This window comes from Callionymus lyra, chromosome 5 (genome assembly GCF_982586985.1).
Source record: "Callionymus lyra chromosome 5, fCalLyr1.hap1.1, whole genome shotgun sequence".
NCBI classification, from domain to species: Eukaryota; Metazoa; Chordata; class Actinopteri; order Syngnathiformes; family Callionymidae; genus Callionymus; species Callionymus lyra.
In genome coordinates this window covers 6,487,652-6,511,858 of record NC_141822.1, presented here as the reverse complement: position 1 = coordinate 6,511,858, position 24,207 = coordinate 6,487,652, and the positions used below count along the sequence as shown (strand labels likewise).

Below are 24,207 nucleotides of genomic sequence, written 5' to 3'. Positions count from 1 at the left end.
TTAGCTCAACGCTGCTCTGAAAGTCTGACAATCCAAATGGAATTAAAGCCGTGGAAGCAGATATTCTGGCTTCTGGCTCTTTCCACCGCTGACGGATCAATACCTTGTTTGTTGGCTTGAATGGGATTGATTGTAAAAACGACATGTTTGTTAAGTTTGTGTGTTTGTTCATCATCAACCACTGCAGAGAGAGAGAGAAAAAAAAAAGGTTGTTTCATTGTTAAGATGGTTCCCTGCAGCACTTTCTCAGGCATGGAAGTACGTTGATGAATTATTCAGTGGACAAGGTCACAGCGATGGAACCTCTTTTTCGCTCTCGCTCACACGAGGCTCGGACACTTTCAACCGTCCGCGACAAACTGTCAGAAGATTAGACCATCAGCAACAACACATGGAACATGATTACAATTCAATATTTTTAGATGAATAGGTTTAATTTTATTTTTTTATAATTTAATTCAATATTTTGTAGATCAAAAGGTTTAATTTTATTTATTTTTTACAATTCAATTCAATATTTTTTAGATTAAAAGGTTAAATTTTATTTTTTATTTATAATTTAATTTAATTTTTTTCTAGATTAAAAGGTTGATTCTTCATTTTTTTAATAATTAAATTCAATATATTGTAGATTAAAAGGTTGAATTTTCTTTTTTATTAATAATTTAATTTAATTTTTTTCTAGATTAAAAGGTTGAATGTTCATTTTTTTTAATAATTTAATTCAATATTTTGTAGATTTAAAGGTTGATTCTTCATTCTTTTAATTATTAAATTCAATATCTTGTAGATTAAAAGGTTGAATTTTCCTTTTTTAAATAAGTGAAATAAATATTAAGTAGATTAAAAAGTTGTTTTTTTGTTCTTTATCATAATTTGTTTGTTTTTTTTATTTCAACCGTTTTTACGCTTAGACTTTGATATTCTAATTCCAATAATTCAAAAATAAATGTTCTAGATTCAATATTATTTAATTCGTAGTCTTTTAAATTCAATATATAAATGTTGGTGTAATAGAGTCACCAGACATTAAAATTAATTAAATTAGAAAATGTAAAAAGAAAAATGCATTATTTTATCAAACATAAAAGATAAATAAAAACATATCAGCTTTCAATATACAAATGATTAATTTTCTCTTTTAATAAAAAAAAAAATCCAACCATTCAAATATCAATAAAGCAATGAAAGATGTAATTCAATTATTTAAAAAAAATATATATATTTTAACCGAAAAATGTACAATCCAACAATTTTATATTTTGACGGCACTGATATACTTACATGTGAATAAAATAACGACATTATAATTTAGTTTAATGTCAACAGTTTGTTTCATTATTTCACTTTTGACTCTGTATGTCGTAATAGTCGAGCGATATATTTTGTAGAATGGATTCTAAATTAAAATAACCAATCTATAATTTCTGATATCAAATTAAGGACATTAGTATAAAAGGAAAAACAAAATGTGTAAAAAAAAATCAGCTTTAAAAGTCCATTGTATCCTCTCGTCCTCAAAACATTGCGATAAATTATTGTATCGCAATTTTATCACAAGTTATCCAGACCTGCTCTATGAAGTACCTTTGCACCCGAGCCACTGCAATTAATTCATTAATTTGATGATCATTTGGTGTGAAAAGAGCTCCTTGGTGGAGGTATGCACGGAGTCAGTGCTTTATTTTGTTCGTGTACTGTATTGTTTTTTGCATTATTATCTGCATAGTGAAGTTATAATAACATAATAACAAAGTAAATATATATATATATATAAGTGAGCAAACAAATTATGGAAGTATATTAGTGTCATCATGATATTTAATGGTATAATTATTTTATATAATAATTACATTTAATAAATAATTTATTAAAAGGTTTATTTTTTATTGAATAATTGAATTTAATAATAAAATTAAATAATTTGGGAATTGAGATATTCCAATTTCTATTTTTTTTTAAGTTGGAAGACAAATGTTTTGTCTTCTTGTGGTCATGAGTTCGAATCCCAACATCGATTTTTTTTTCTTTTTCTAAATAAATTCTTCTTTTTTTCAGGTACAATTTAGATATTCCAATTATTAAAAAAAAAAAAAAGTTGGTAAGACACGTGTTTTGTCTTGTTGTGGTCATGAGTTCGAATCCCAACATTGATTTTTTTTCTTTTTCTAAGTAAATACATTTTTTCAGGAAGAATTTAGATATTCCAATTATTAAAAATAGAAGTTGGTCAAACACATGTATTGTCTTGTTGTGGTCATGAGTTCGAATCCAAACATATATTTTTGTTTTTTCTAAATAAATAAAAAAGAATTCAGGTAGAATTAAGATATTTTAATTATTAAAAAAAGAAGTTGGTAAGACACGTGTTTTGTCTTGTTGTGGTCATGAGTTCGAATCCCGACATCGATTTTATTTTTTTCTAAATAAATTATTTTTTTCAGGTAGAATTAAGATATTTTAATTATTAAAAATAAAAGTTGGTCAAACACGTGTTTTGTCTTGTTGTGGTCATGAGTTCGAATCCCGACATTGATTTTTTTCTTTTCTTTTTCTAAGTAAATACATTTTTTCAGGTACAATTTAGATATTCCAATTATTAAAAATAGAAGTTGGTCAAATACATGTATTGTCTTGTTGTGGTCATGAGTTCGAATCCAAACATTTATTTTTGTTTTTTCTAAATACATTAAAAAAAATTCAGGTAGAATTAAGATATTTTAATTATTAAAAAAAGAAGTTGGTACGACACGTGTTTTGTCTTGTTGTGGTCATGAGTTCGAATCCCGACATTGATTTAATTTTCTTTCCCCAGCGGCGTCTTAAGTCACAATGAGTTCTGGGTTTAATTCTCTAAATAAAGTTTGAGATCCAATGTTTTAAAAAATCCTAAATTCAATATCCTTAAGACACTGATACCCTCGAGGGACAAAAAGTAAAAATTAAAATTATTATATTTTTTTCAATTCAACTCTAAATCCATCTATATTTTATTCAATGACCTTGTGAACAAAACAATCGAAGCGACAATAGAATTAAAAACCATTCGGCGTCAATCGTGGCGTGAACAGCTAGTCGGGGTTGGAGACGGCGTTCGGGACGGACGGGGCTGAAGAATGGGTTCCATCACTGAAGGAACAGCGATGGTCTGCATAATGCACAAGGTGCAGCTGACATGGGGGAGGAGGGGGAACACACTCCTGCATGCAGGCCTCTCTGGGAGGATGCACGGGAGCAGCATCCATCGTTCGCACCCCCCATCAAATATGCATCGCGTGTTTGGAGCCAGAACTCATTGTTACTGATGGAAAAAACATCTTGATCCTAATGTTGAAGGTGCATTTGTCACAGATGAACCCCCTCTTCACGCCCCCCCACATCAACCCCCCCCCCCCCATCCATCCTTCTCCTGACTATTCACCAAAACACAAAAACCAAGCCCCGGCCTTGAACTCACCATTCCGTGCCAGCTGATGATGACGATCCCGGTCCGGTGACGCTCCTTGTTTTTCTTTCTTCTTCTTCCTGCTCAGAACATCCTGCCGGGGAACATGCCGGAGATGCTGGAGATGCTGCACGACTCTCTCCTCCGGGATCAACACCTCGGTACCATCGTGCTGCAGGATGCGAGCTGAACCATGGTGGACCTGAGAGGAGGACGGAGAGACGGAGGGGGGAGAGAGAGAGAGAGGGAGGGAGGGAGAGGGAGAGGGAGGGGAGGTGTGTTGCCATAGCAACCCGGCAGGAGCAGGCGGTGACGTCAGAGGAAGGGATTGAGAGCGAGAGGTTAGGAGTGGGAGATGTGAAGGAGCATCTCTGGTGATGATCGCGTCTGTTAGAGAGTTTCTTTAGGTCTGGATTGAGGAACGAGTTTACGTCGATGGACACAAAGAAAGTGAAATGTTTAATTTAGCTTTTTTATTTTTGTTACATTTTTATCTCACAACTTTAATGTACAAGTCACTTGTTTTATTTTATTTCGTTTTGTATGTTTATTCTATTTAAATAGAGTTAAAATTACATTAATTATCTGTGCAGCAAGATTATTTATATCAAGAAATCATTTGTATTTAATTTTACATAATTTTATCTAATTTTATTTTATTTTATTTTATTTTATTTTTTGTTTTGTTTTGTTTTGTTTTGTTTTGTTTTGTTTTGTTTTGTTTTGTTTTGTTTTATTTTATTTTATTTTATTTTATTTTATTTTATTTTATTTTATTTACTATGGATGTTTATTCTATAAACATATATATTATAGAAGGATTTAAATGACATGTAATATCTGTGCTGCGAGGTAATTTGTATCGAGAAGTAAAATTACATTTCTTTTAAATGTTATATTATTTTATTTTATTATTTATGTTTATTCTATATAAATATATATAATAGAGGGGTTAAAATAACATTAATTGGCTTTGCTACAAGATCATTTATATTGAGAATTAATATAGATTTTTGTTTTATTTTATTTCATTTTGCATGTTTATTCTATTTACATACATATTATAGAGGAGTTTAAATTACATTAATTACCTGTGCAGCAAGATCATTTATATTGAGGAGTTAAATGGATTTCTTTATTTTAATTTATTATTATTATAATTATTTATTTTTTTATTTACTATTCTAAAATCCTTCTATAATATGTATGATTATAGAATAAACATACATATTATAGAAGGATTTTAATTAAATTTAATATCTGTGCTGCGAGGTAATTTATATAAGAAGTAAAATTACATTTCTTTTTCATTTTATTTCATTTTATTTCATTTTTACTTTATTTTATTATGAAGGTTTATTCTATATATATTTATATTATACAGGGATTTAAATTATATTAAATATTTGTGCTGCAAGATCATTTATATCGAGAATTGATTTTTTATTTTATTTTATTTTATTTTATTATGTTTATTCTATATACATATATATTACAGAGGGATTTAAATGATATTAAATATTTGTGCTGCAAGATCATTTATATCGAGAATTGATTTTTTATTTTATTTTATTTTATTTTATTATGTTTATTCTATATACATATATATTACAGAGGGATTTAAATTATATTAAATATCTGTGCTGCAAGATCATTTATATCGATCAATATATAATATAATATATAATCAATTTATTTTTGTTTTTATTTAACTATATCTTATTTATATCGAGAAGTAAAATGGATTTCAGGTCACGCCATTTTTTAAAATGTGTGTAAAAAAAAGGGGGAAATAAACACAATTATTTAATAATTAATTAATTAATTTTGTTTGTAGAAGAAGATATTTATCCAGTTTTTTGTTTTTGAAAACAGGCGCAAGCAGTTTTTTTAGTGAATTATTTAGTTTCAATTATATTATAAATAACATGAGCTTCATCGCGCCCAACCTTAAAAAGAAACATTTACATTAAATATTGAAATATTCTGGTTAAAAAGGTCAGGTAGTGAACCAGATGCAGTTACACTTAAACCCTCTAGAGGGAGAGAGAGTCGTACACCAGTCAATGACGTTTATTAAATACGTCATCTTTGATTGACACTTCGTTCATGTTATTGTTTTTTTTACTTGATATGATATGTTCCATTTTAACTTTTAAACGAAAGCTTTGTACTGAAAATAACAAGATTCGATATTTTTATAAATATTCCCCACAAAAGTACAAATAAAACAGATTAAAATATTTCTTTTAAATCTTAAATCCCTTAAATAATCCATTTTATAGCCATTGAAGAAATGTATAAATCATCTTTTTACTGTGTTTTCTCTGGGTCAAGGTCAATGCATATGTATTTATGGAAGCCACCTTGACCCAGAGACAACACAAGGGATTCCACAAACACATTTGTTTTCAGGCCTTCGGGTCACCTTGACCCAGAGACAACACAAGGGATTCCACAAATACATTTGTTTTCAGGCCTTCGGGTCACCTTGACCCAGAGACAACACAAGGGATACCACAAACACATTTGTTTACAGGCTTTCGGGTATCATGACCCAGAGACAACACAAGGGATTCCACAAACACATTTGTTTTCAGGCCTTCGGGTCACCTTGACCCAGAGACAACACAAGGGATTCCACCATTACATTTGTTTTCAGGCCTTCTAGTCACCTTGAACCAGAGACAACACAAGGGATACCAGAAACACATTTGTTTACAGGCTTTCGGGTATCATGACCCAGAGACAACACAAGGGATTCCACAAACACATTTGTTTTCAGGCCTTCGGGTCACCTTGACCCAGAGACATCACAAGGGATTCCACCATTACATTTGTTTTATGTTGTTTTACTGCAACATATGTGTTTAAATCATGTTTTAATGTATTAATTTGTATTTTATATATTAGAAATGTATATGAATCCATCCATCCATCCATCCATCCATCCATCCATCCATCCATCCATCCATCCATCCATCCTTCTATCCATCCATCCATCCTTCTATCCATCCATCCATCCATCCATCCATCCATCCATCCATCCATCCATCCATCCGTCCGTCCATCCATCCATCCATCCATCCATCCATCCATCCATCCATCCATCCATCCATCCATCCATCCATCCATCCATCCATCCATCCATCCATCCATCCATCCATCCATCCATCCATCCATCCATCCATCCATCCATCCATCCATCCATCCATCCATCCATCCATCCATCCATCCGTCCGTCCGTCCGTCCTTCCATCCGTCCGTCCGTCCGTCCGTCCGTCCGTCCGTCCGTCCGTCCGTCCGTCCGTCCGTCCGTCCATCCATCCATCCATCCATCCATCCGTCCGTCCGTCCGTCCGTCTATCCATCCATCCTTCCATCCATCCATCCATCCATCCATCCATCCATCCATCCATCCATCCGTCCGTCCGTCCGTCCGTCCGTCCGTCCATCCATCCATCCATCCATCCATCCATCCATCCATGCATCCATCCATCCATCCATCCATCCATCCATCCATCCATCCATCCATCCATCCGTCCGTCCGTCCGTCCGTCCGTCCGTCCGTCCATCCATCCATCCATCCATCCATCCATTCATGCATCCATCCATCCATCCATCCATCCATCCATCCATCCATCCATCCATCCATCCATCCATCCATCCATCCACAAATTTTTGGTCAAATATTAGTCTCATTAAAAAAACTAAATATTATGAATCATTTTAAAATAATAATTGTACATAGAAATTCAACGTTAATATACTTTGATACTAACCCAGGGCTATGGAATTAAATTTGTTGGAAAAAGGACAACAATGATGGGAAAACTTGAAATGAAAGAAATAACATTATAGATAAGCTTAAGTTGCAATTTAATTGCATATTATATACTTTTTAAAACATACATTTTTGAATATATTTTCTTACAAAAGCTAAAAAAAAATCCCCCAAAAATTAAAGCTGAATAAATAATATGCCCACAAATATGATTTACGTTATTTTTTGGAGTAATATTTTTCTTTTACGTTACATTTGGTTTAGAAATATAATAGAAAAACCCTATATTTTCTAAAGAAAAAGAAAAAGTCCTAAAACAATGAATAATAAACTAGTTTACCATCAGAAAACATATTAAACATATATTAAAATATATATTTTATTATTTTTTATGTTGGAACTTGGGTGTCTCATAAACCAGTCAGAGGCCATAGTACCCATGTCTGTACTAACATTTTATAGTTAAAGTAAATGTGACATGTTTAATATAATAATAATTATAATAATAATATATAACGTACAACATGTGACTCAGGATTAAATAAATCCATGACTGTAGACGAGCGACAGTTCTCTGAAGCTATTTTTAAGCTGAACTGACCGAAACCATCTCCGTGGAATGGTTGGAGAGATAAGAGAATCAGTCTAGAGCACTCTTGCTGATAACAATCATGACTTTAGCGCCTGCAGCCGCTGGACCAGAGAGATAAGAAAAACAAACAGTCCGCACTCTTTCATGTAGTGACGAAGATCTGCCGCTAGATGTCAGAGCAGAGCGCCAGGATAAGACGCTACTGTGGTGGAAGTGAGAGGAAGGAAGTCGTCACTGGTTATTACTTCCTGAACCTCTGGGACACTTTGATGTGAGAAACAACAGGAACAAGATGATCCTCTGGTTATTGTGTTGGAAAAACATGAACAAAAATAATAAAACAAAGATTAATCTGAGATCATGAGAAGATAATATATATAATAATGAAAGAAACTGTTAGTTATACTTGATTAAATAATGATTAGAATATAAAATAGTTGATTTTTTTATGGTTTAAAAGTGTCACTTTTATTCAAATTAAAATATAAAATGGTTGAATTTTTGCATTTTAAAATATATCTTTTTGAAATGTTTGTTTTCATTTAAGTATTAAATTATTATTGGGGATAATTATAATAATAATAGTTTTCCTGTTATTGGGTCAAATAAATGTACATTTTATAATAATATTCATACAAATAATAAAAATACAAATTAGTTTTCCTGTTATAAGGTAAAATAAATGTATTTTTTCTAATAATAAAAATACAAATGAGTTTTCCTGTTATAAGGTAAAATAAATGTATTTTTCTAATAATAGTCTTACAAATAATAAAAATACAAATGAGTTTTCCTGTTATAAGGTAAAAGAAATGTATTTTTTTTAATAATAGTCATACAAATAATAAAAATACAAATGAGTTTTCCTGTTATAAGGTAAAATAAATGTATTTTTTCTAATAATAGTCTTACAAATAATAAAAATACAAATGAGTTTTCCTGTTATAAGGTAAAATAAATGTATTTTTTCTAATAATAGTCATACAAATAATAAAAATACAAATGAGTTTTCCTGTTATAAGGTAAAATAAATGTATTTTTTCTAATAATAGTCTTACAAATAATAAAAATACAAATGAGTTTTCCTGTTATAAGGTAAAATAAATGTATTTTTTCTAATAATATTCATACAAATAATAAAAATACAAATGAGTTTTCCTGTTATAAGGTAAAATAAATGTATTTTTTCTAATAATAGTCACACAATAATAAAAATACAAATGAGTTTTCCTGTTATAAGGTAAAATAAATGTATTTTTTCTAATAATAGTCTTACAAATAATAAAAATACAAATGAGTTTTCCTGTTATAAGGTAAAATAAATGTATTTTTTCTAATAATAGTCTTACAAATAATAAAAATACAAATGAGTTTTCCTGTTATAAGGTAAAATAAATGTATGTTTTCAAATAATAGTCATACAATAATAAAAATACAAATGAGTTTTCCTGTTATAAGGTAAAATAAATGTATTTTTTCTAATAATAGTCTTACAAATAATAAAAATACAAATGAGTTTTCCTGTTATAAGGTAAAATAAATGTATTTTTTCTAATAATAGTCTTACAAATAATAAAAATACAAATGAGTTTTCCTGTTATAAGGTAAAATAAATGTATTTTTTCTAATAATAGTCTTACAAATAATAAAAATACAAATGAGTTTTCCTGTTATAAGGTAAAATAAATGTATTTTTTCTAATAATAGTCTTACAAATAATAAAAATACAAATGGGTTTTCCTGTTATTAAGTAATTAAGTAAGTTAGTAAGTAATTAGTATTTATAGACTAGACTCACAAACTCACAAAGCGCTTAAACAATCATTAAAAATTACTCAATAAAATAAATACTTTAAAGGTTAAGACAACACAGAGACAAATACAAGAGTCTCAGAAAACCAAGCAAAAGCCTGCACGAATAAAAGTGTCTTTAGATGTTTCTTGAAATATTTACACAGTTTTTTTTAAAAATATTTTAGAAATATTTTGTTTATTACGTCAAATACATTTTTTTTCTAATAATAGTCATACAAATAATACAAATACAAATGAGTTTTTCCTGTTATAAGGTAAAATAAATGTCTTTTTGTATTAGTAGTCATACAAATAATACAAATAGAAACCTCGTTCTTTATTTTCTCAATACATTCCTCTTCTTTTCCTTTTTTCTGTTAGCATTTTACAAGCGGTTGTGCGTCTCCATGGTAACGCTCGATGACAGTCCCCTCGCCGTCAGCCAATGAGCGTCCTCGCCTCAGTGTCTGGCTCCGCCCCTCCAGCCCACGCTAGCCGGGCTAAGGGCGGGGTTTACGCCGCTCCTCAGTCATGGTAACTTGGGCTGGAAGTGAGTGAAGCCGCGGCCCAACAAACACTCATTCTGCTCTGTTTGCCAAGCAAAGATTTGTCTGCAGCGTGTCGCGGAATAACTCTTCTTGTTGTGGATCTTTTTTTTTATTATTTTTGTTGTGTGTGTGTGTGTGTGTGTGTGTGGACCGCCCGCTGGGAACCTGTTGCTGTTTCCACCCGAGATGTCGCTTCGTGGATGGGATGGCGTCCGGTGTGTGTTCCTGCTCGTAGCTCCAGCGAGGAACCAGCAACCTTCCTTCAAGTGAAACCAACTCAACCAGCTTTTTAAACAAAAAGAAAAAGTAGGTTCTATTGTTTCTTCTACTTTTCTTAGCAGCGTTAGCCGTGATGCTAATAAACAGTCCAGCAACAGTGGAAGAATCTCATCTGTGGTTTCTTTTAAAAAGAAAGAAAAAAACAATAGTTTCTGGTTTTAAACAAACATGATGAACAACAGCTGTAACATCCATTTCCTTCAGGGGCCCCTCACGTCTATTTAAGGCCCTATAATGTCATTTTTTATGGAGGGAGGGGAAGCTAGTTCCCCCTCCCCCTTCATTACCATTAAAAGTAGTTAAAGTTGCCCAAAAGTCAAAGGTCACGGGATGGTCGAATAGCTGTCATGGCGAGACTTCAGTGACAAGAATTAGAAACTTTTTTATTGCCAGTGGTTGTCAACACAACAATGAGATGAGAATGGAATAAAAGATGACAGACAAAAGATAAGCAATAAATAAAAAAAGGGATGTTTTCAATTATGTTGTTGTCGTAATGGGGTCGTAGTTCAAGTGACCGAAGGAGGATTTGATAAAACGAATCCCTTATGACTCCATGGCGACCTTGTGAAGATGTAAACCATCATTAGTTTGTCGTTAGAAATGTGGAAAAGCTAGTTTGCTCAGGGATTTAAAAAGGAGTTAATTTAACACTTAATTTCAAGGGCTGTCACTGCTTTCATTACAGCAGATCTAATTGTTGTGTCACGTCAACAAGACCAACGAAAACAAACAAACAAATCAGGCAATGATTGTGTGTCTTCTTTTTTTTTAATTGTGTTGTTGTCGTTTCTGGTTCCGAAAAAAGGCTCTGCTTGTGTTTTGAATTTGAAGCTTGTACTCACAGGCCGGGAGATGTTTCTGGGAAAAAGAGGAGTTCACCGAGAGTTTGTTTTTTTCCATTTTTTCCTGGCACGGCCGACTTTTTAGGAAGATTTTCATCTGCGAGTTTGTGCAGAGTATCTCTTCTCATGGGCTTCTGTTCCAAATGTGTTTCCCAGCTGGAAGCCTGATGTTTTTTTTTTTTACCATATGGACACAGGGGGGGAAAAATCTGGATCCATGTTTTTTAACACTAGGATTGTTTAAAAAAAAAAGTGGGTCTGTTTCGTTGGAATTCTTTTCACCTCCATCTGTGGGTTGTTGTGTCAGACAGGAAAGAAGGTGGGAGGAAAGAAAAAAAGGCTTCACCTAAGTGCAGGGTAAAAAAAAAAGTACTATCACGTTTCCAGGATTATTTTCTTTACATTCCTCTGGACTTTGAAAAGAAAAAAAAGTCTCTAAATCAGGCGAAAAGTAGACGCGCTAGGTCTTGTTTGGGTCTAACTTTCTGTTGTGTGGCGACTAATGGGAATACCTGGGAAGGACTTAAAAACCAAGGCATTGAAGTGGGGAAGACTGTCTCGCTATTTTGGGCCACTGCCTCCGAAAAGCACCCCCTCACACACACACACACACCCCTTTAATAATGAGCAGCGCCGCGGTCCAATGGGAGACGGTCTGGCCTGCACAGCAGTCTCGGCGTGGATAAAAACATTCCACTGTAGGTCTCTGCTGAAATAACAAGGGCCACGAAACAATCGGGTCTTCACAGCGCCCGCTCGCCCCATTCTCATGGGTAATGAACGAGATGGGTTAGAGAACCCTCTTCCCCTCAGACTTCACGCCTCCCATTGACCAAAAAAAAAAAATCCTTAACCTGCATTCCTGCATAAACGCGTCGGCCCTTCCGACATGCTTACTCATTAACTCCCCGGACCAGGAGGATCCGTAGAACCCGGGGGTTATTTCACATGTTTGCTCCCTGAAATAAAGCCCGACGCTAATGAGGCTGCTGACCCGTTTTATGCCAAGTTCACCCGATTAGAGACGGGTTTAAACTTTTTCTCACAGTGGAAAACACAGAAATATGCATTCATTTGGATCGTAAGACCCTTTCTTTAGCTGGAATACTGATGAAACAGAAGAAAAGTACTTTACATGTTTTTTTTATTTGACCTTATTTATATATATTGGCAAGAATCTGGTGATACAATGCCGGTCACAATACAGCAATATCTTAAAATACTGTAGTAACAAGGATATATGTGTAGTTTTGTCGAGTACTTGACTCTGGCGTTGTGATAGTGTAGTAACAAGTATATATGTGTAGTATTGTCCAGTACTTGACTCTGGTGTTGTAGTATTTACAGACCACATGACTCTTGACGAAGTCGTAACTGCTTTCATTTGTTTTCAAACCAAAACATGTCCAAACATCAGCTTTAAAAGCTGCTGGAATCACTGTATCCTCTCGTCCTCAGATTTTTCCTTTGGCTATAGGATATATGTGTAGTATTGTCGAGTACTTGACTCTGGTGTTGTGATACTTTAGTAACAAGTACATATGTGTAGTATTGTCTAGTACTTGACTCTGGTGTTGTAGTATTTACAGACCACATGACTCTTGAAGAACTCGTAACTGCTTTTGTTTGTTTTGAAACCAAAATATGTCCAAACATCAGCTTTAAAAGCTGCTGGAGTCCAATGTATCCTCTTGTCCTCAGTCACCCCCCGGGATTTCGCAGGATTTCCTTTGGCAACAAATGATGTAATGACTGCTGCCATCATTTTAAACTCAATTTATATAGATAATATTACCTATAAAATTAGCACAATAAAAAGGGATTTCAAAGCTAAAAAGAAAGAACATGATGTATTGAGATGTATTATGATAGTGTAGGAACCAGGATATATTTTTTTAGTATTGTCCAGTACTTGACTCTGGTGTTGTAGTATTTACAGACCACATGACTCTTGACGAAGTTGTAACTGCTTTGATTTGTTTTCAAACCAAAATATGTCCAAACATCAGCTTTGAAAGCTGCTGGACTCACTGTATCCTCTCGTCCTCAGTCATCACCAGGATCTTGGTGGATTGTGTTCTTCCTTTAGATGCGAAGGATGTAATGACTGCTGCCACATAGAGGACAGAAGTTTAAATGCAATGCTTCAATGAACAAATGCTTTGATAAATTGCAAAAAAACATGTTTTTTTATACACTTTATTAAAATATAAACCTGAAAAGAACAATGTTTAAAAAATAATGCATGATCTGAAAGCCCCCCCAAAAAATTGGGGAAATAAATTGATACATTATCTCCATGTTTTTTTTTCCACAATAGGTTTAAATCCCTATTATGGTTATTATTATCTATCTTGTTGTTACACAGGTGTCAGTTTTCTTTAGTTTACCGTAATGTTACGGGTAACTTCCCTTCATAATGACTTGCAGCTTTTCACTGTTCCGGGCTGGCTAAAGATTTTGAGTAAACGATTAAACTGAATGTAGTGTCTCAGGTCACGGCTTTGCCAGTGACTTGGACCTTTTTTTTTAACCACCACTATGGGTTTAAGAGATGCTATTTGCTACAATGTCCCTTAAACAAACTGACTTGTAAAAGTCAAAACCTTGTTTTTCCAATTGTTGCGCAAACTGATAGACATTTTAAATTAATAATGTCAACTAAAGTTTCCTCAGGGCCAAATTTTCAGAAGGATGTCCAGGATGTGGTCGAACCAAACACCAATATTTCCGGATGAATGTTGGGAAAAGAGATGAACAATACTTCACAATCCAGGTCCCAAAAATAAAGTCATGATTTATTCGTCGCTAAGTAATAAAATAGTTTCTCTATAACCTAGTGTGTTGGTTAATTTCCCACTAGCGTCTGGTATCCTGGTACTAAAGCTACCGCTTGGTTGCTCACTTGGAAAGTTAAGCTAAATTAAAGAGTCACTCATTGCTAAATGTGTTAACACGCCACCACTTTTTTAAAAATATCATCTTGACGGCCTATTGTTTTGATCCGAAGTGCAACTAAAAAGTGTGAAATGAAGACTCCTGTGTTTATGGGCTGGATTAGTCTTTGAGGTCTACATCAAAAGAACCGGCGAAGGAAATCACTAACAGACGCTTTTTCAGATTCATTACGAGACAAAATAAGAAGAAGCTGTCGTGGGATGTTAGGCTTGATAACATTTCACTGACGTGTCTGATTATTCTTTCTTCTTAGGTTCAAATCAGCTGTTTATTTTGTGTTAAACTACCTCTGATGCATCTTCATGTGTACTTGTTTGCAGAGTTGCAAAAGTCTTGACTCAGAATTGTAACTTAGTGTCTCCGGCTTTTTTTTCTATTGTGAAATTGTCGTGACTCATCTCGTCCGACCTGTTTGTCGGAAGTTACTTTTTGCGTTCTGCAAGTTTTTGTGTTGTGGATCTGGTTTGAGCGAAAGGTTTGGTTTTCGGTGTTTCAAAAGGAGGTCATTAGTTTTTTTTAACGGCCATCGTCCGATTCGTTTGTTCCGGGTGGAGCTCATAGACGTGTTTTGTCGTGTTACGTTAAAATGTATTTAAGACGACGCTTTTATCCGAAGCGACTTACAACACATTGTTGTCTTTCACACGCTGATGGGAGTAGGCTGCGACGCAGCCCGGCAACTCACGATCAGGCAGGAGTGTCTTGCTCAGGGCCACATAGACACCAATCTTATCCTGAACCGGAATAGAACCCGTGACTTTTTAGGCCACATAAGTGAACCACAAGCCCTGAGGCTAGTGTACGTTAAATAAGGCTTGGTATCGAACCAGCCCTTTGCCTCCTTTTGGCACCGACCGCTACGGTATTATCGAAACATGCTTTGTCTTTTGATCTTTCTGTGATTTGTTTTTCTGAAGAAAAACGACGGGGAACATCAGATTCGTTTACTATGCTGACTCACTGCCGTCCTTCAAAAATCACCTAAAAACCGATCTTTTCAACATCACTTACAACACCTGACAAATCACCTGAAAAACCACTCTCTCCTCCCCCCCCTCTTATCTACTCTTTGTATTGTTCTTTTTGCGTATCTGTCTGTATACATGTCTGTATTGTATGTACTGTATCGTCCCTCTGTATCTTTCTTGTTCTGTGTCTTTGTAAAGCGTCTTTGGGTACCCAGAAAAGCGCTATATAAAACTTATGTATTATTATTATTATTATTATTTCTACTTGTCAGAAAGTGTTTTTAGCATTTGAAATTATTATTCTTGTCTTTAAGACAATGAGTCAATGTGTAATGTCATTTTCTTTTTGTTAGAATCTATCTTAAAAATGGTATTGTAAAAAGTATAATTTAGGAACCCCTGTCCAAGTATTAGTACCGGTATCGAACATTTTTTAATCGATACCCAACATATTTAACGTTCAATCTTTTCCACGATCCTGGACTTGGTACTCCCAGATAAACTCCAAGTCTTAGTAGTATTAATAAAAAGGTTTAACTCAAATTAATTGGGGGAAAAAAATGGTAACGCTAATAAAAAAACACCAATTTATTTGTATTATTTTTTACAGGTAAGATGCATGTGTCCCTGGCAGAAGCTCTGGAGGTCCGCGGGGGGCCGCTCCAGGAGGAGGAGGTCTGGGCAGTCCTCAGTCAGAGTGCAGAGAGCCTCCAAGAACTGTTCCATAAAGGTAGGAAAACATCAGATTCCACAAGAAAGGAATAAAGTACCTGTTTGTTGTTAATACTTGTTGATGTAGCGTGTTAGCATGTTGCGTTCTACGCAGTTTTGAGCCGTTTATTCCCATTAAAGTCGACCATCGATGACAAACGAAGAGATACAATCACATGATTCTCGCTTTCGTTTTTGATTTCTACGTTTCTCAAGAAAGCTTTTAAAAATGTTGCTGGTAAATATGTGAGGCAGGAACTGGACGCTAGTTGTTGCCGGTTCAGATCTGCAGAATTGTGGGTTTGTTCTAAGAAATGCTTTGTTGACACAAACACAATCACGGCTTATGAAAACAAAAGCTAAATGGATGCTTTGAGAAAGTATCTCTCAGATCTCGCTCTTATCCAGATGCCTTGAGCTGAAGCGAGCCGTCCAACGATTTCCTCATCGTTCGAATCCCTAAACTGTGCCAAGGTTTCTAATCTGTCACCGCATCTATGACGAGATGATGTGAAAATGTGTTTCTTGATAACGATTTCATGGCCTCAATGAGGTTGAATCCATATCTTCCTTTTCATGAATGATAGATTGAGTTGCCAGTTGTTGTATCATTATAACCTCTCTTTGATAGAAAATGATGTATAGTTTAGATGTGAATATATATGTATATGTGTATATATATATATATATATATATATATATGTATGTGTGTGTGTGTGTGTGTGTGTATATATGTATATGTATGTGTGTGTGTGTGTATATATGTATATGTGTGTGTGTGTATATGTATATATGTGTATGTATATGTGTGTGTGTGTATATGTATATATGTGTATGTATATGTGTGTGTGTGTGTATATGTATATATGTGTATGTGTATGTATGTGTGTGTGTGTGTGTGTGTATATGTATATATGTGTATGTATATGTGTGTGTATATGTATATATGTGTATGTATATGTATATGTGTGTGTGTGTGTGTATATGTATATATGTGTGTGTGTGTATATGTATATATGTGTGTGTGTGTATATGTATATGTGTAATTTGCTAAAACGTTTTAAAACTAAACATCAGAATAAAAAATAATGCCTAAAGTATTTATAGAAATGTAACTTTTCATTTCACTCTGGTGTTGTGATAGTGTAGTAACAGTACTTGACTCTGGTATTGTAGTATTTACAGACCACATGACTCCTGATGAAGTCGTAACTGCTTTCATTTGTTTTCAAACCGAAATATGTCCAAACATCAGCTTTAAAAGCTGCTGGAGTCACTGTATCCTCTCGTCCTCAGTCATGGCAGGAATTCAATGTTGTTTTAGCTTCTGAGGACTTCATGACTGCTGTATTTTTTTCTTCTATTTTACACGCACTTTATTGAACTATAAACCACAAAAGAATGATGACAACATAGAAAGAAAGAATAATAAAGTGAAAAAAATGATGTAGTATTGAATATCAATACAGTATCGTAGAAAAGAATATCACAGTATATTGCCAAATCAATATTTTCGAAGACCTCTTAACACCAGGCTGTCGTAATTGCTTTTTATTTCAACCAGCATTATAACAACTTCAAAAATAAATTGCAGATCATTTTTGAGAGACGCACACAAGAGACGCACAAAGTCGCAGACAACAAGTTGATAACGTGACCTTCAGAAAGGTCGGCGTCATGGAGATTATGTACATCAACGATTATACACAGACTTCAAACTGACATTGAAGGAACGGAATTTATAATCTAATCAAACTCGTACTTCTTGTCACAGAACAATTTGTTAAATACAATGATAGTAATTCTGGTCGCTTGTCTGATTTAGTTTGACATCCTTGTTCTAATGCATCTTTTTTCCTGTTCTGTGTCTTAAAATGTGCACTTATCTAAGTGCACTGCTTTACAGTACACTGTTGGACTTCAAATTTTGACAGTGTAGTTTTGTCTCAAATCATACTTTGAACACTTGGAGAAAATGACTCGACAGTTTCTTCTTCTACTACTTTTAACACTGATCACAAGTCGTTGAAACACTATCACTGACACTTGACAACACTTTTCACCAATTCAAACAACTTATTAAGTTGTGTTTCATTGTGTTATTGCTGTTGTTGTGTTGTTTTGTGGTAAAATGAGTCTTTTCTTTAGACATTAACTTCGGTATCTGCTCCGAAAACGCGTCGTCAGTGACGTAGCTTCAGTTTAGCTTCATCTACGTCACTAAGATGGCGGTCGTTGAGGGTGGAAAGTGTCCATCGATCCACACTCAATTTTCTGGCTATTTAAGTGCACCAATTGAGGGTGCATTGCGCACTAGATTTTCGCACACTGCTCAATGTGGACGCACTTGTGCACTCAAAATATTTGATGAATAATAAGAATCTAATATAATAATAATAATAATACTTCTATAAAGTGTGGAAGTGTGCGATTTGGTTACACACCCTATATCTTTTTCACACTTTTCAACTTCACTTAAAATTCCAACCACGAAACGTTTAATTTTCTTAATTCTGGTATTTTCTTCTTAATTCGTCTCGGGGGAACCATCTGCTTTACCCCTGTTGTCAAGTGTAAAACTGAGGTTATTAAGTTGTGTGTCATCGTGTTACTATTGTTGTTGTGTTGTTTCGTCACTAAGATGGCGGACGTTGAGGGTGTAAAGTGTGCATCGATCCACACTCAATTTTCTGGCTGTTTATGTGCACCAATGGAGTGTGCATTGCGCACTAGATTTTCGCTCACTGCTCAATATGGACGCACTTATCCACTCAAAATATTAAGTGTAAGTGCAGAATTGCGCAATTACGGACCCCCCCACCCCCTCCCAAACATTTCATAACGCAGAATACTTTTTAATGGTGTATGTCCTTGATTTTCAGGACCTTGAGATCAAAGGTCATGTATCTCTAGAAGGATTGAATAAACCCTCGTTTCCATCGCGATCTAGCGAATAGTTGCTGATAAGTGACGCGTTAAGGTCACGGACACGTTAAACAGGAAACTCGTATTTACGTCTCACGCTTTAGAGACGATGTTTCGATCCTTGGACTGGAAGCGTCTCGTCGCTGCTGCTCCGTCGAGAAGAATCTTTAGCGTCGCTGCTCCAACATTCCTTTTGTATATTTTTAAAACATCCCTCAACCAGAGCACGGGCTGCGGCTTTGTAGGAAAAAAAAGCGAATTACACCGTGCGAGTCATTCCTTTCTGTCTCTGCGCCCCAACAGTCGGTCCCTCACAGGCGAAGAAAAGCAACATGTGTTTTTGTTTACTTCCATCATCTCCGATTTCCATAAACACCAAAAAAAAACCCGTCGGCTGCAGTTTTTATTGTTGAGACGAGTGGACGCGTCTGATGGTTTTTTTCCGTCCAGATCTCGTCTCATCTTTAATTTTAATTTTACATTTTTTTTCAGACCCGGCCTCGATGGGCTTCATCATCTCGCCCTGGTCCATCCTGCTCATGCCCTCGGGGAACATCTCCTTCACGGACGAGTACGTGACGCAGCAGGACCTCAGGGCCTTCACTGCCCCCGAAGTCCTGGAGGGTCTGAACCTGTCGTCGGTGGCGGACATCGAGAAGGTACGGACTGTGAATGTATTAACGGCATTATTAATCATTTATTACAGTTTTAACTTGGATATTTTGGGACGTTCAGATCATCGTTTCACGTGGTTGGATTAGATTTTTCTAATTTTTCTGTATTGAAAGGTTGAATTTGTTTTTATTGAATTGAAATATTCAATAACTTTTATTTTGAAAGGTTTGATTCCGTAAAAAATGTAATAAAAAAAAAAGAACATTTTCAAAATGAATGACTTTTTCTAGCCATCATTGAAAAATAAAGGGTATAAATTCATGAATTGAAAATTGTTGGTATAATAGTGATGACTGAAAACTTCAGTAGCTCGGTACTCTGTTGCTACTGTCTGGTTGTCATATGTGATTTTACATCGAAAAATTCAATTATATGTCAATTCAAATCTCGATTTAAAACAAAAATGCTTGCAAAATGAAGTTAGTTTAAATGTTTTTAATGAGAATAACTGTGGAATCTTTTGTATCAAATTAAAAACTGTAGAACATTTATTATTTTGTCTTTAAGGGTTTTATAGATCAATGTCGTTTCTTCTTTGAAACTCCAATGTTTAAGTCAAATAGTGAAAGTTAAGGAAATAAAATGTTATTTATTCACAGAAAGAATGAACAGTTGTTTTTCTGCTGCATTTTATTTTTGTATTCTGGTGATAAAAGAAGATCCATTTCCATGCAATACAACTTAGAAGTGAGAAAACACACCTCAAAAAATGTTTCTTAACAAACACAAATACATGCCTTAACGGTTGCAAATGTGTGTATTTTACTAATATACATTTGAATACATGTATTATATTGACCGTGTGAAAAAGTTCCATTTACCAAAGACCCAAATCAAGAACCAAAACCCCTTTAAAAACTTATTTTCACAATGTAAGAAAGTGTCTGATCGCCCTTAAAACTATTTTCCTGCAAAAAACAATTCAGATTATTAGATTAAATTAAATTTATGTGACTCCAAAATATCCAAACACAGACCTGATGGATGCATGAACTGCCTCTCACGCAGAGATAGAACACGTAGAGCAAGTATTGTGTGGAAAAAACACTAGTTCTAGTTGCTGGTGGAAGGTGAACTACAATATTTATTCAATCTAATGACAGATTATCACGACACGCTCTGCGGCGAGACTGGAGCCGGTCGCTGCAGACTTTGGTTGAAAATGAGAATTTTTTACGCTGCGTATCACTGGAGCAATCATTTAGTGGGGGGGCAGTGGAGGGGTGTGGGGGGTGTGAGGGGGGGCAGTGGAGGGGTGTGAGGGGGTCACATGTGTAACCAATTCAACTTTCAATGACATTATTACTCCCCAGTTTTGTCAAACATCCTACATCTGCAGGTCGTAGCTGATCCTGACTTTACAAACCACGTCTTTGATAGTAAATGTTGGACTTTTGGATTTTTGATCACTGAAAAAAACATCAAATTTTAAGATTTTTTTTCAATGCAGTAATACATTTAGTGAAAGATTTAAAGGTTTAAAGATATCAACATAGTAAAAACAATTTACTATTTAAATACATTCAGTTAAACCCTTGTTTTGTCTCTGGGTCAAGGTGACCCGAAAGCCAGAAAACAAATGTGTTTTTGGTAGCCCTTGTGTTGTCTCTGGGTCAAGGTGACCCTAAGACCCGAAAACAAATGTGTTTGTAGTAACCTTTGTGTTGTCTCTGGGTCAAGGTGACCCTAAGGCCCGAAAAAAAATGTGTTTGTAGCATCCCTTGTGTTGTCTCAGGGTCCTTGACCCTGAGACAACACAAGTTAATAATTTCAATGTAAATGATACAATTAAAAAAAAAAAGAAAAAATCTGTGTAAAAAGAATATAAATTCAACGTAAAAAGAATAAAAATTCAGTTAAAAAAATAAATAGAATAAATGAATCTAGTGTAAGACATTTTTTGTTTAATCAATAAAGATTTACGTCAATTTTGCATAATCATATTCAGTGTAAACTAACGTGAAATAAAAATCAATGTAAAATCCAATATCCTTGTTTTTTCCGCCTTTTTTTGTCGCATAAAATTGTGTCAAAATAAATTCAACATAGAAAAAAAATTCAATGTTAATAAATCCCATATAATAGATTAAATGTAATTGAATTTAGTGTCAGTTATTGGGTGAAAAAAAACTAGCAGACTTTAAAAAAAACATCAAATTTGAAGCACTGTAATTATTTCCTTCAATGGAAAAATAGTTTCAGTGTAAAAAAAAAAACAAAGTTTAGAAAATGTTAAACAATGTTTATACATTTAAAAAACCATCAGTGTTCAAAGTCTAAAGACACACGTTTGCTTGTCATTCATCTGCTCTCAGGTGACGATGCATCAGTCGTTCAGCATCGGACGATTAAAAAACGCTGTCACTCAAACTGGAACGTCAACCTCTGCTACATAAACTCACGACTCTGTTATTCAACCGTTTCCTTCTGTCGAAACGAAAAAATCTCGCATGACTGGATTCCCTTCGCTGGCAGCTCCCGTCAGACCTCAGAACACTTTTGTGCTGACTCAGTTTTCCGAACGCCGCTCGCGTCTCCTCAGCTGAGTTATTTCGGGGTTTTGAAAAATACTCTGTTTTTTTCATTATGTCCGACACACGCAGAGGGAAAATACGTCAGCGGCCATTGCAGCCCTTTTTCCCCCTTTTTTTTTTTTAACTTTCATTAACACGCGCCTGTTGTTTTCACTTTCAAAGTCTTTCATTTTTCCACATTTTCTCCCAAGTGTTTGTCTTTGAATCTTCGGCCAAAGCGGCGTCTCTGACGGACCTCGAAGGCCGCATTCTTTGGCAGCGTCTGAATTATTCTTTTGTCTGCCGAGCCCAACAGTGAGAGGAAGTGGTTTCTGTCCAGAGTTCAAGGGTCACGGAGAAGATGTTCTTCACTCTCTCGTGAAGAAGAACGAGATGAGAAAAGTGTGGTTTTCATCCTGAAGCGTATATTTTTCAAACATTCTTTCTCTTTTTCTTGTTGTTGCAGATGCACATGTACTCGTTGGGGATGACCCTGTTCTGGGGGGCCGACTACGAGATCCCACAGAGTCAGGTGAGTGACGGTCGATGGAGTGCGACGCCATCACCGGCCACGAGATTAACGTCTCAGCCTGACTCGGTCTGACAGAAACATTTCTCCAGTCATTTGATTTGGATTTTCCAAGATTAGTCGTTTCTGAAAACATGGTTTCTATGAACCACAGTTTTATTCTGACAGATTAAAATCCTGTTTTGCTAAGAAAATACCATCCAGTTATTCAAGACTTGATGTATCCAATATATATATATATATTCAGTTTTATAGGGTATGAAAAAAAACTACTTTTATGGAAACAGTGAATACAAAATGTTACACTTTATTAAAGATTCAACAATTTAACATTTTTCACTTCTTTTTTAAAGTTTGTGCTAAACCCTTGTGTGGTCTCTGGGTCAAGGTGAACGATCACTGCATATGTGTTTATGGAAGCCATCACGCCCCAGAGACAACACAAGGGATACCTCAAACACATTTGTTTTCAGGCCTTCAGGTCAATTTGACCCAGAGACAACACAAGGGATACTACAAAAACATTTGTTTTCAGGCCTTCAGGTCACCTTGACCCAGAGACAACACAAGGAATACCACAAACACATTTGTTTTCAGGCCTTCGGGTCACCTTGACCCAGAGACAACACAAGGGATATGTCAAACACATTTGTTTTCGGGCCTTCGGGTCACCTTGACCCAGAGACAACACAAGGGATACTACAAACACATTTGTTGTCAGGCCTTCAGGTGACCTTGACCCAGAGACAACACAATGAATACCACAAACACATTTGTTTTCAGGCCTTCGGGTCACCTTGACCCTAAGACAACACAGGGGATACCACAAACACATTTGTTCACAGGCCTTCGGGTCACCTTGACCCAGAGACAACACAAGGGATACTACAAACACATTTGTTGTCAGGCCTTCAGGTCACCTTGACCCAGAGACAACACAATGAATACCACAAACACATTTGTTTTCAGACCTTCCGGTCACCTTGACCCTAAGACAACACAGGGGATACCACAAACACATTTTTTTTACAGGCCTCTGGGTCACCTTGACCCTAATACAACACAAGGGATAATACTTCACTAACATCTGTTCATGCTCTGTTGCTTGAATCTCTACTTCCTGTAAAAACATCTGTTGTAAAGTTCAGTGGAATCTCTTGTCTTGTCGTAAACTTCTAAAAATACTGTCAAATCTCTCAGTATTTGTTTCTCACAACATCTGCTCAACATTGTAGCGAAGCGTCATTGTTAGTGTCGTGTGCAGACGGTGACGAATGACACGAACTGTTGACCCGAGAATGTTTCACTGACGCAAAGAAGTTCATGATGTCATGGGAAAGATTTTCAAAACTAAATGAATAAATCGTCAGTTTGCGTCTGGATGGAGAAACGACCAAAACAGGTTTATTCAGATTTTTGGAAATGAACGGATTCTGTAGAGAACATGAAAGAAGAAATGGGATTTATAGAAGTTACAAATATTTCTACAAGTTAAAAATATTTCTAGAAGTTGAAAATATTTCTAGAAATTGAAAAAATATATTTCTAGAAGTTAAAAATATTTCTAGAAATTGAAAAAAATATTTCTAGAAATTGAAAAAAAATATTTCTAGAAATTGAAAAAATATATTTCTAGAAGTT

The 24,207-nt window shown here is 34.9% G+C and overlaps 2 protein-coding genes across 9 annotated transcripts in view; one reads left to right on the top strand and one right to left on the bottom strand.

The window, feature by feature from the left end:
* The window catches only part of mapk10 (mitogen-activated protein kinase 10), a 43,738-nt gene extending 40,060 nt beyond the window's left edge, over nucleotides 1–3,678 (bottom strand). For 4 of the 5 annotated variants that reach the window (XM_087790627.1, XM_087790625.1, XM_087790626.1 and 1 more), the window contains exon 1: nucleotides 3,458–3,546. In XM_087790627.1, the coding sequence (XP_087646753.1) occupies nucleotides 3,458–3,460 (3 nt within the window). In that variant the 5' untranslated portion in view covers nucleotides 3,461–3,546. Of the gene's footprint in view, nucleotides 1–3,457 lie in introns of all 5 variants that reach the window. The other variant, XM_087790629.1, reaches the window with a different exon arrangement.
* Nucleotides 3,679–10,002: 6,324 nt separating this feature from the next.
* The window catches only part of ptpn13 (protein tyrosine phosphatase non-receptor type 13), a 76,636-nt gene continuing 62,431 nt past the window's right edge, over nucleotides 10,003–24,207 (top strand). For all 4 annotated transcript variants that reach the window (XM_087790621.1, XM_087790623.1, XM_087790622.1 and 1 more), the window contains exons 1-4: nucleotides 10,003–10,469; nucleotides 15,824–15,943; nucleotides 19,342–19,508; nucleotides 22,504–22,569. In XM_087790621.1, coding sequence (XP_087646747.1) covers nucleotides 15,829–15,943; nucleotides 19,342–19,508; nucleotides 22,504–22,569 — 348 coding nt within the window. In that variant the 5' untranslated portion in view covers nucleotides 10,003–10,469; nucleotides 15,824–15,828. The remainder of the gene's footprint in view (nucleotides 10,470–15,823; nucleotides 15,944–19,341; nucleotides 19,509–22,503; nucleotides 22,570–24,207) is intronic.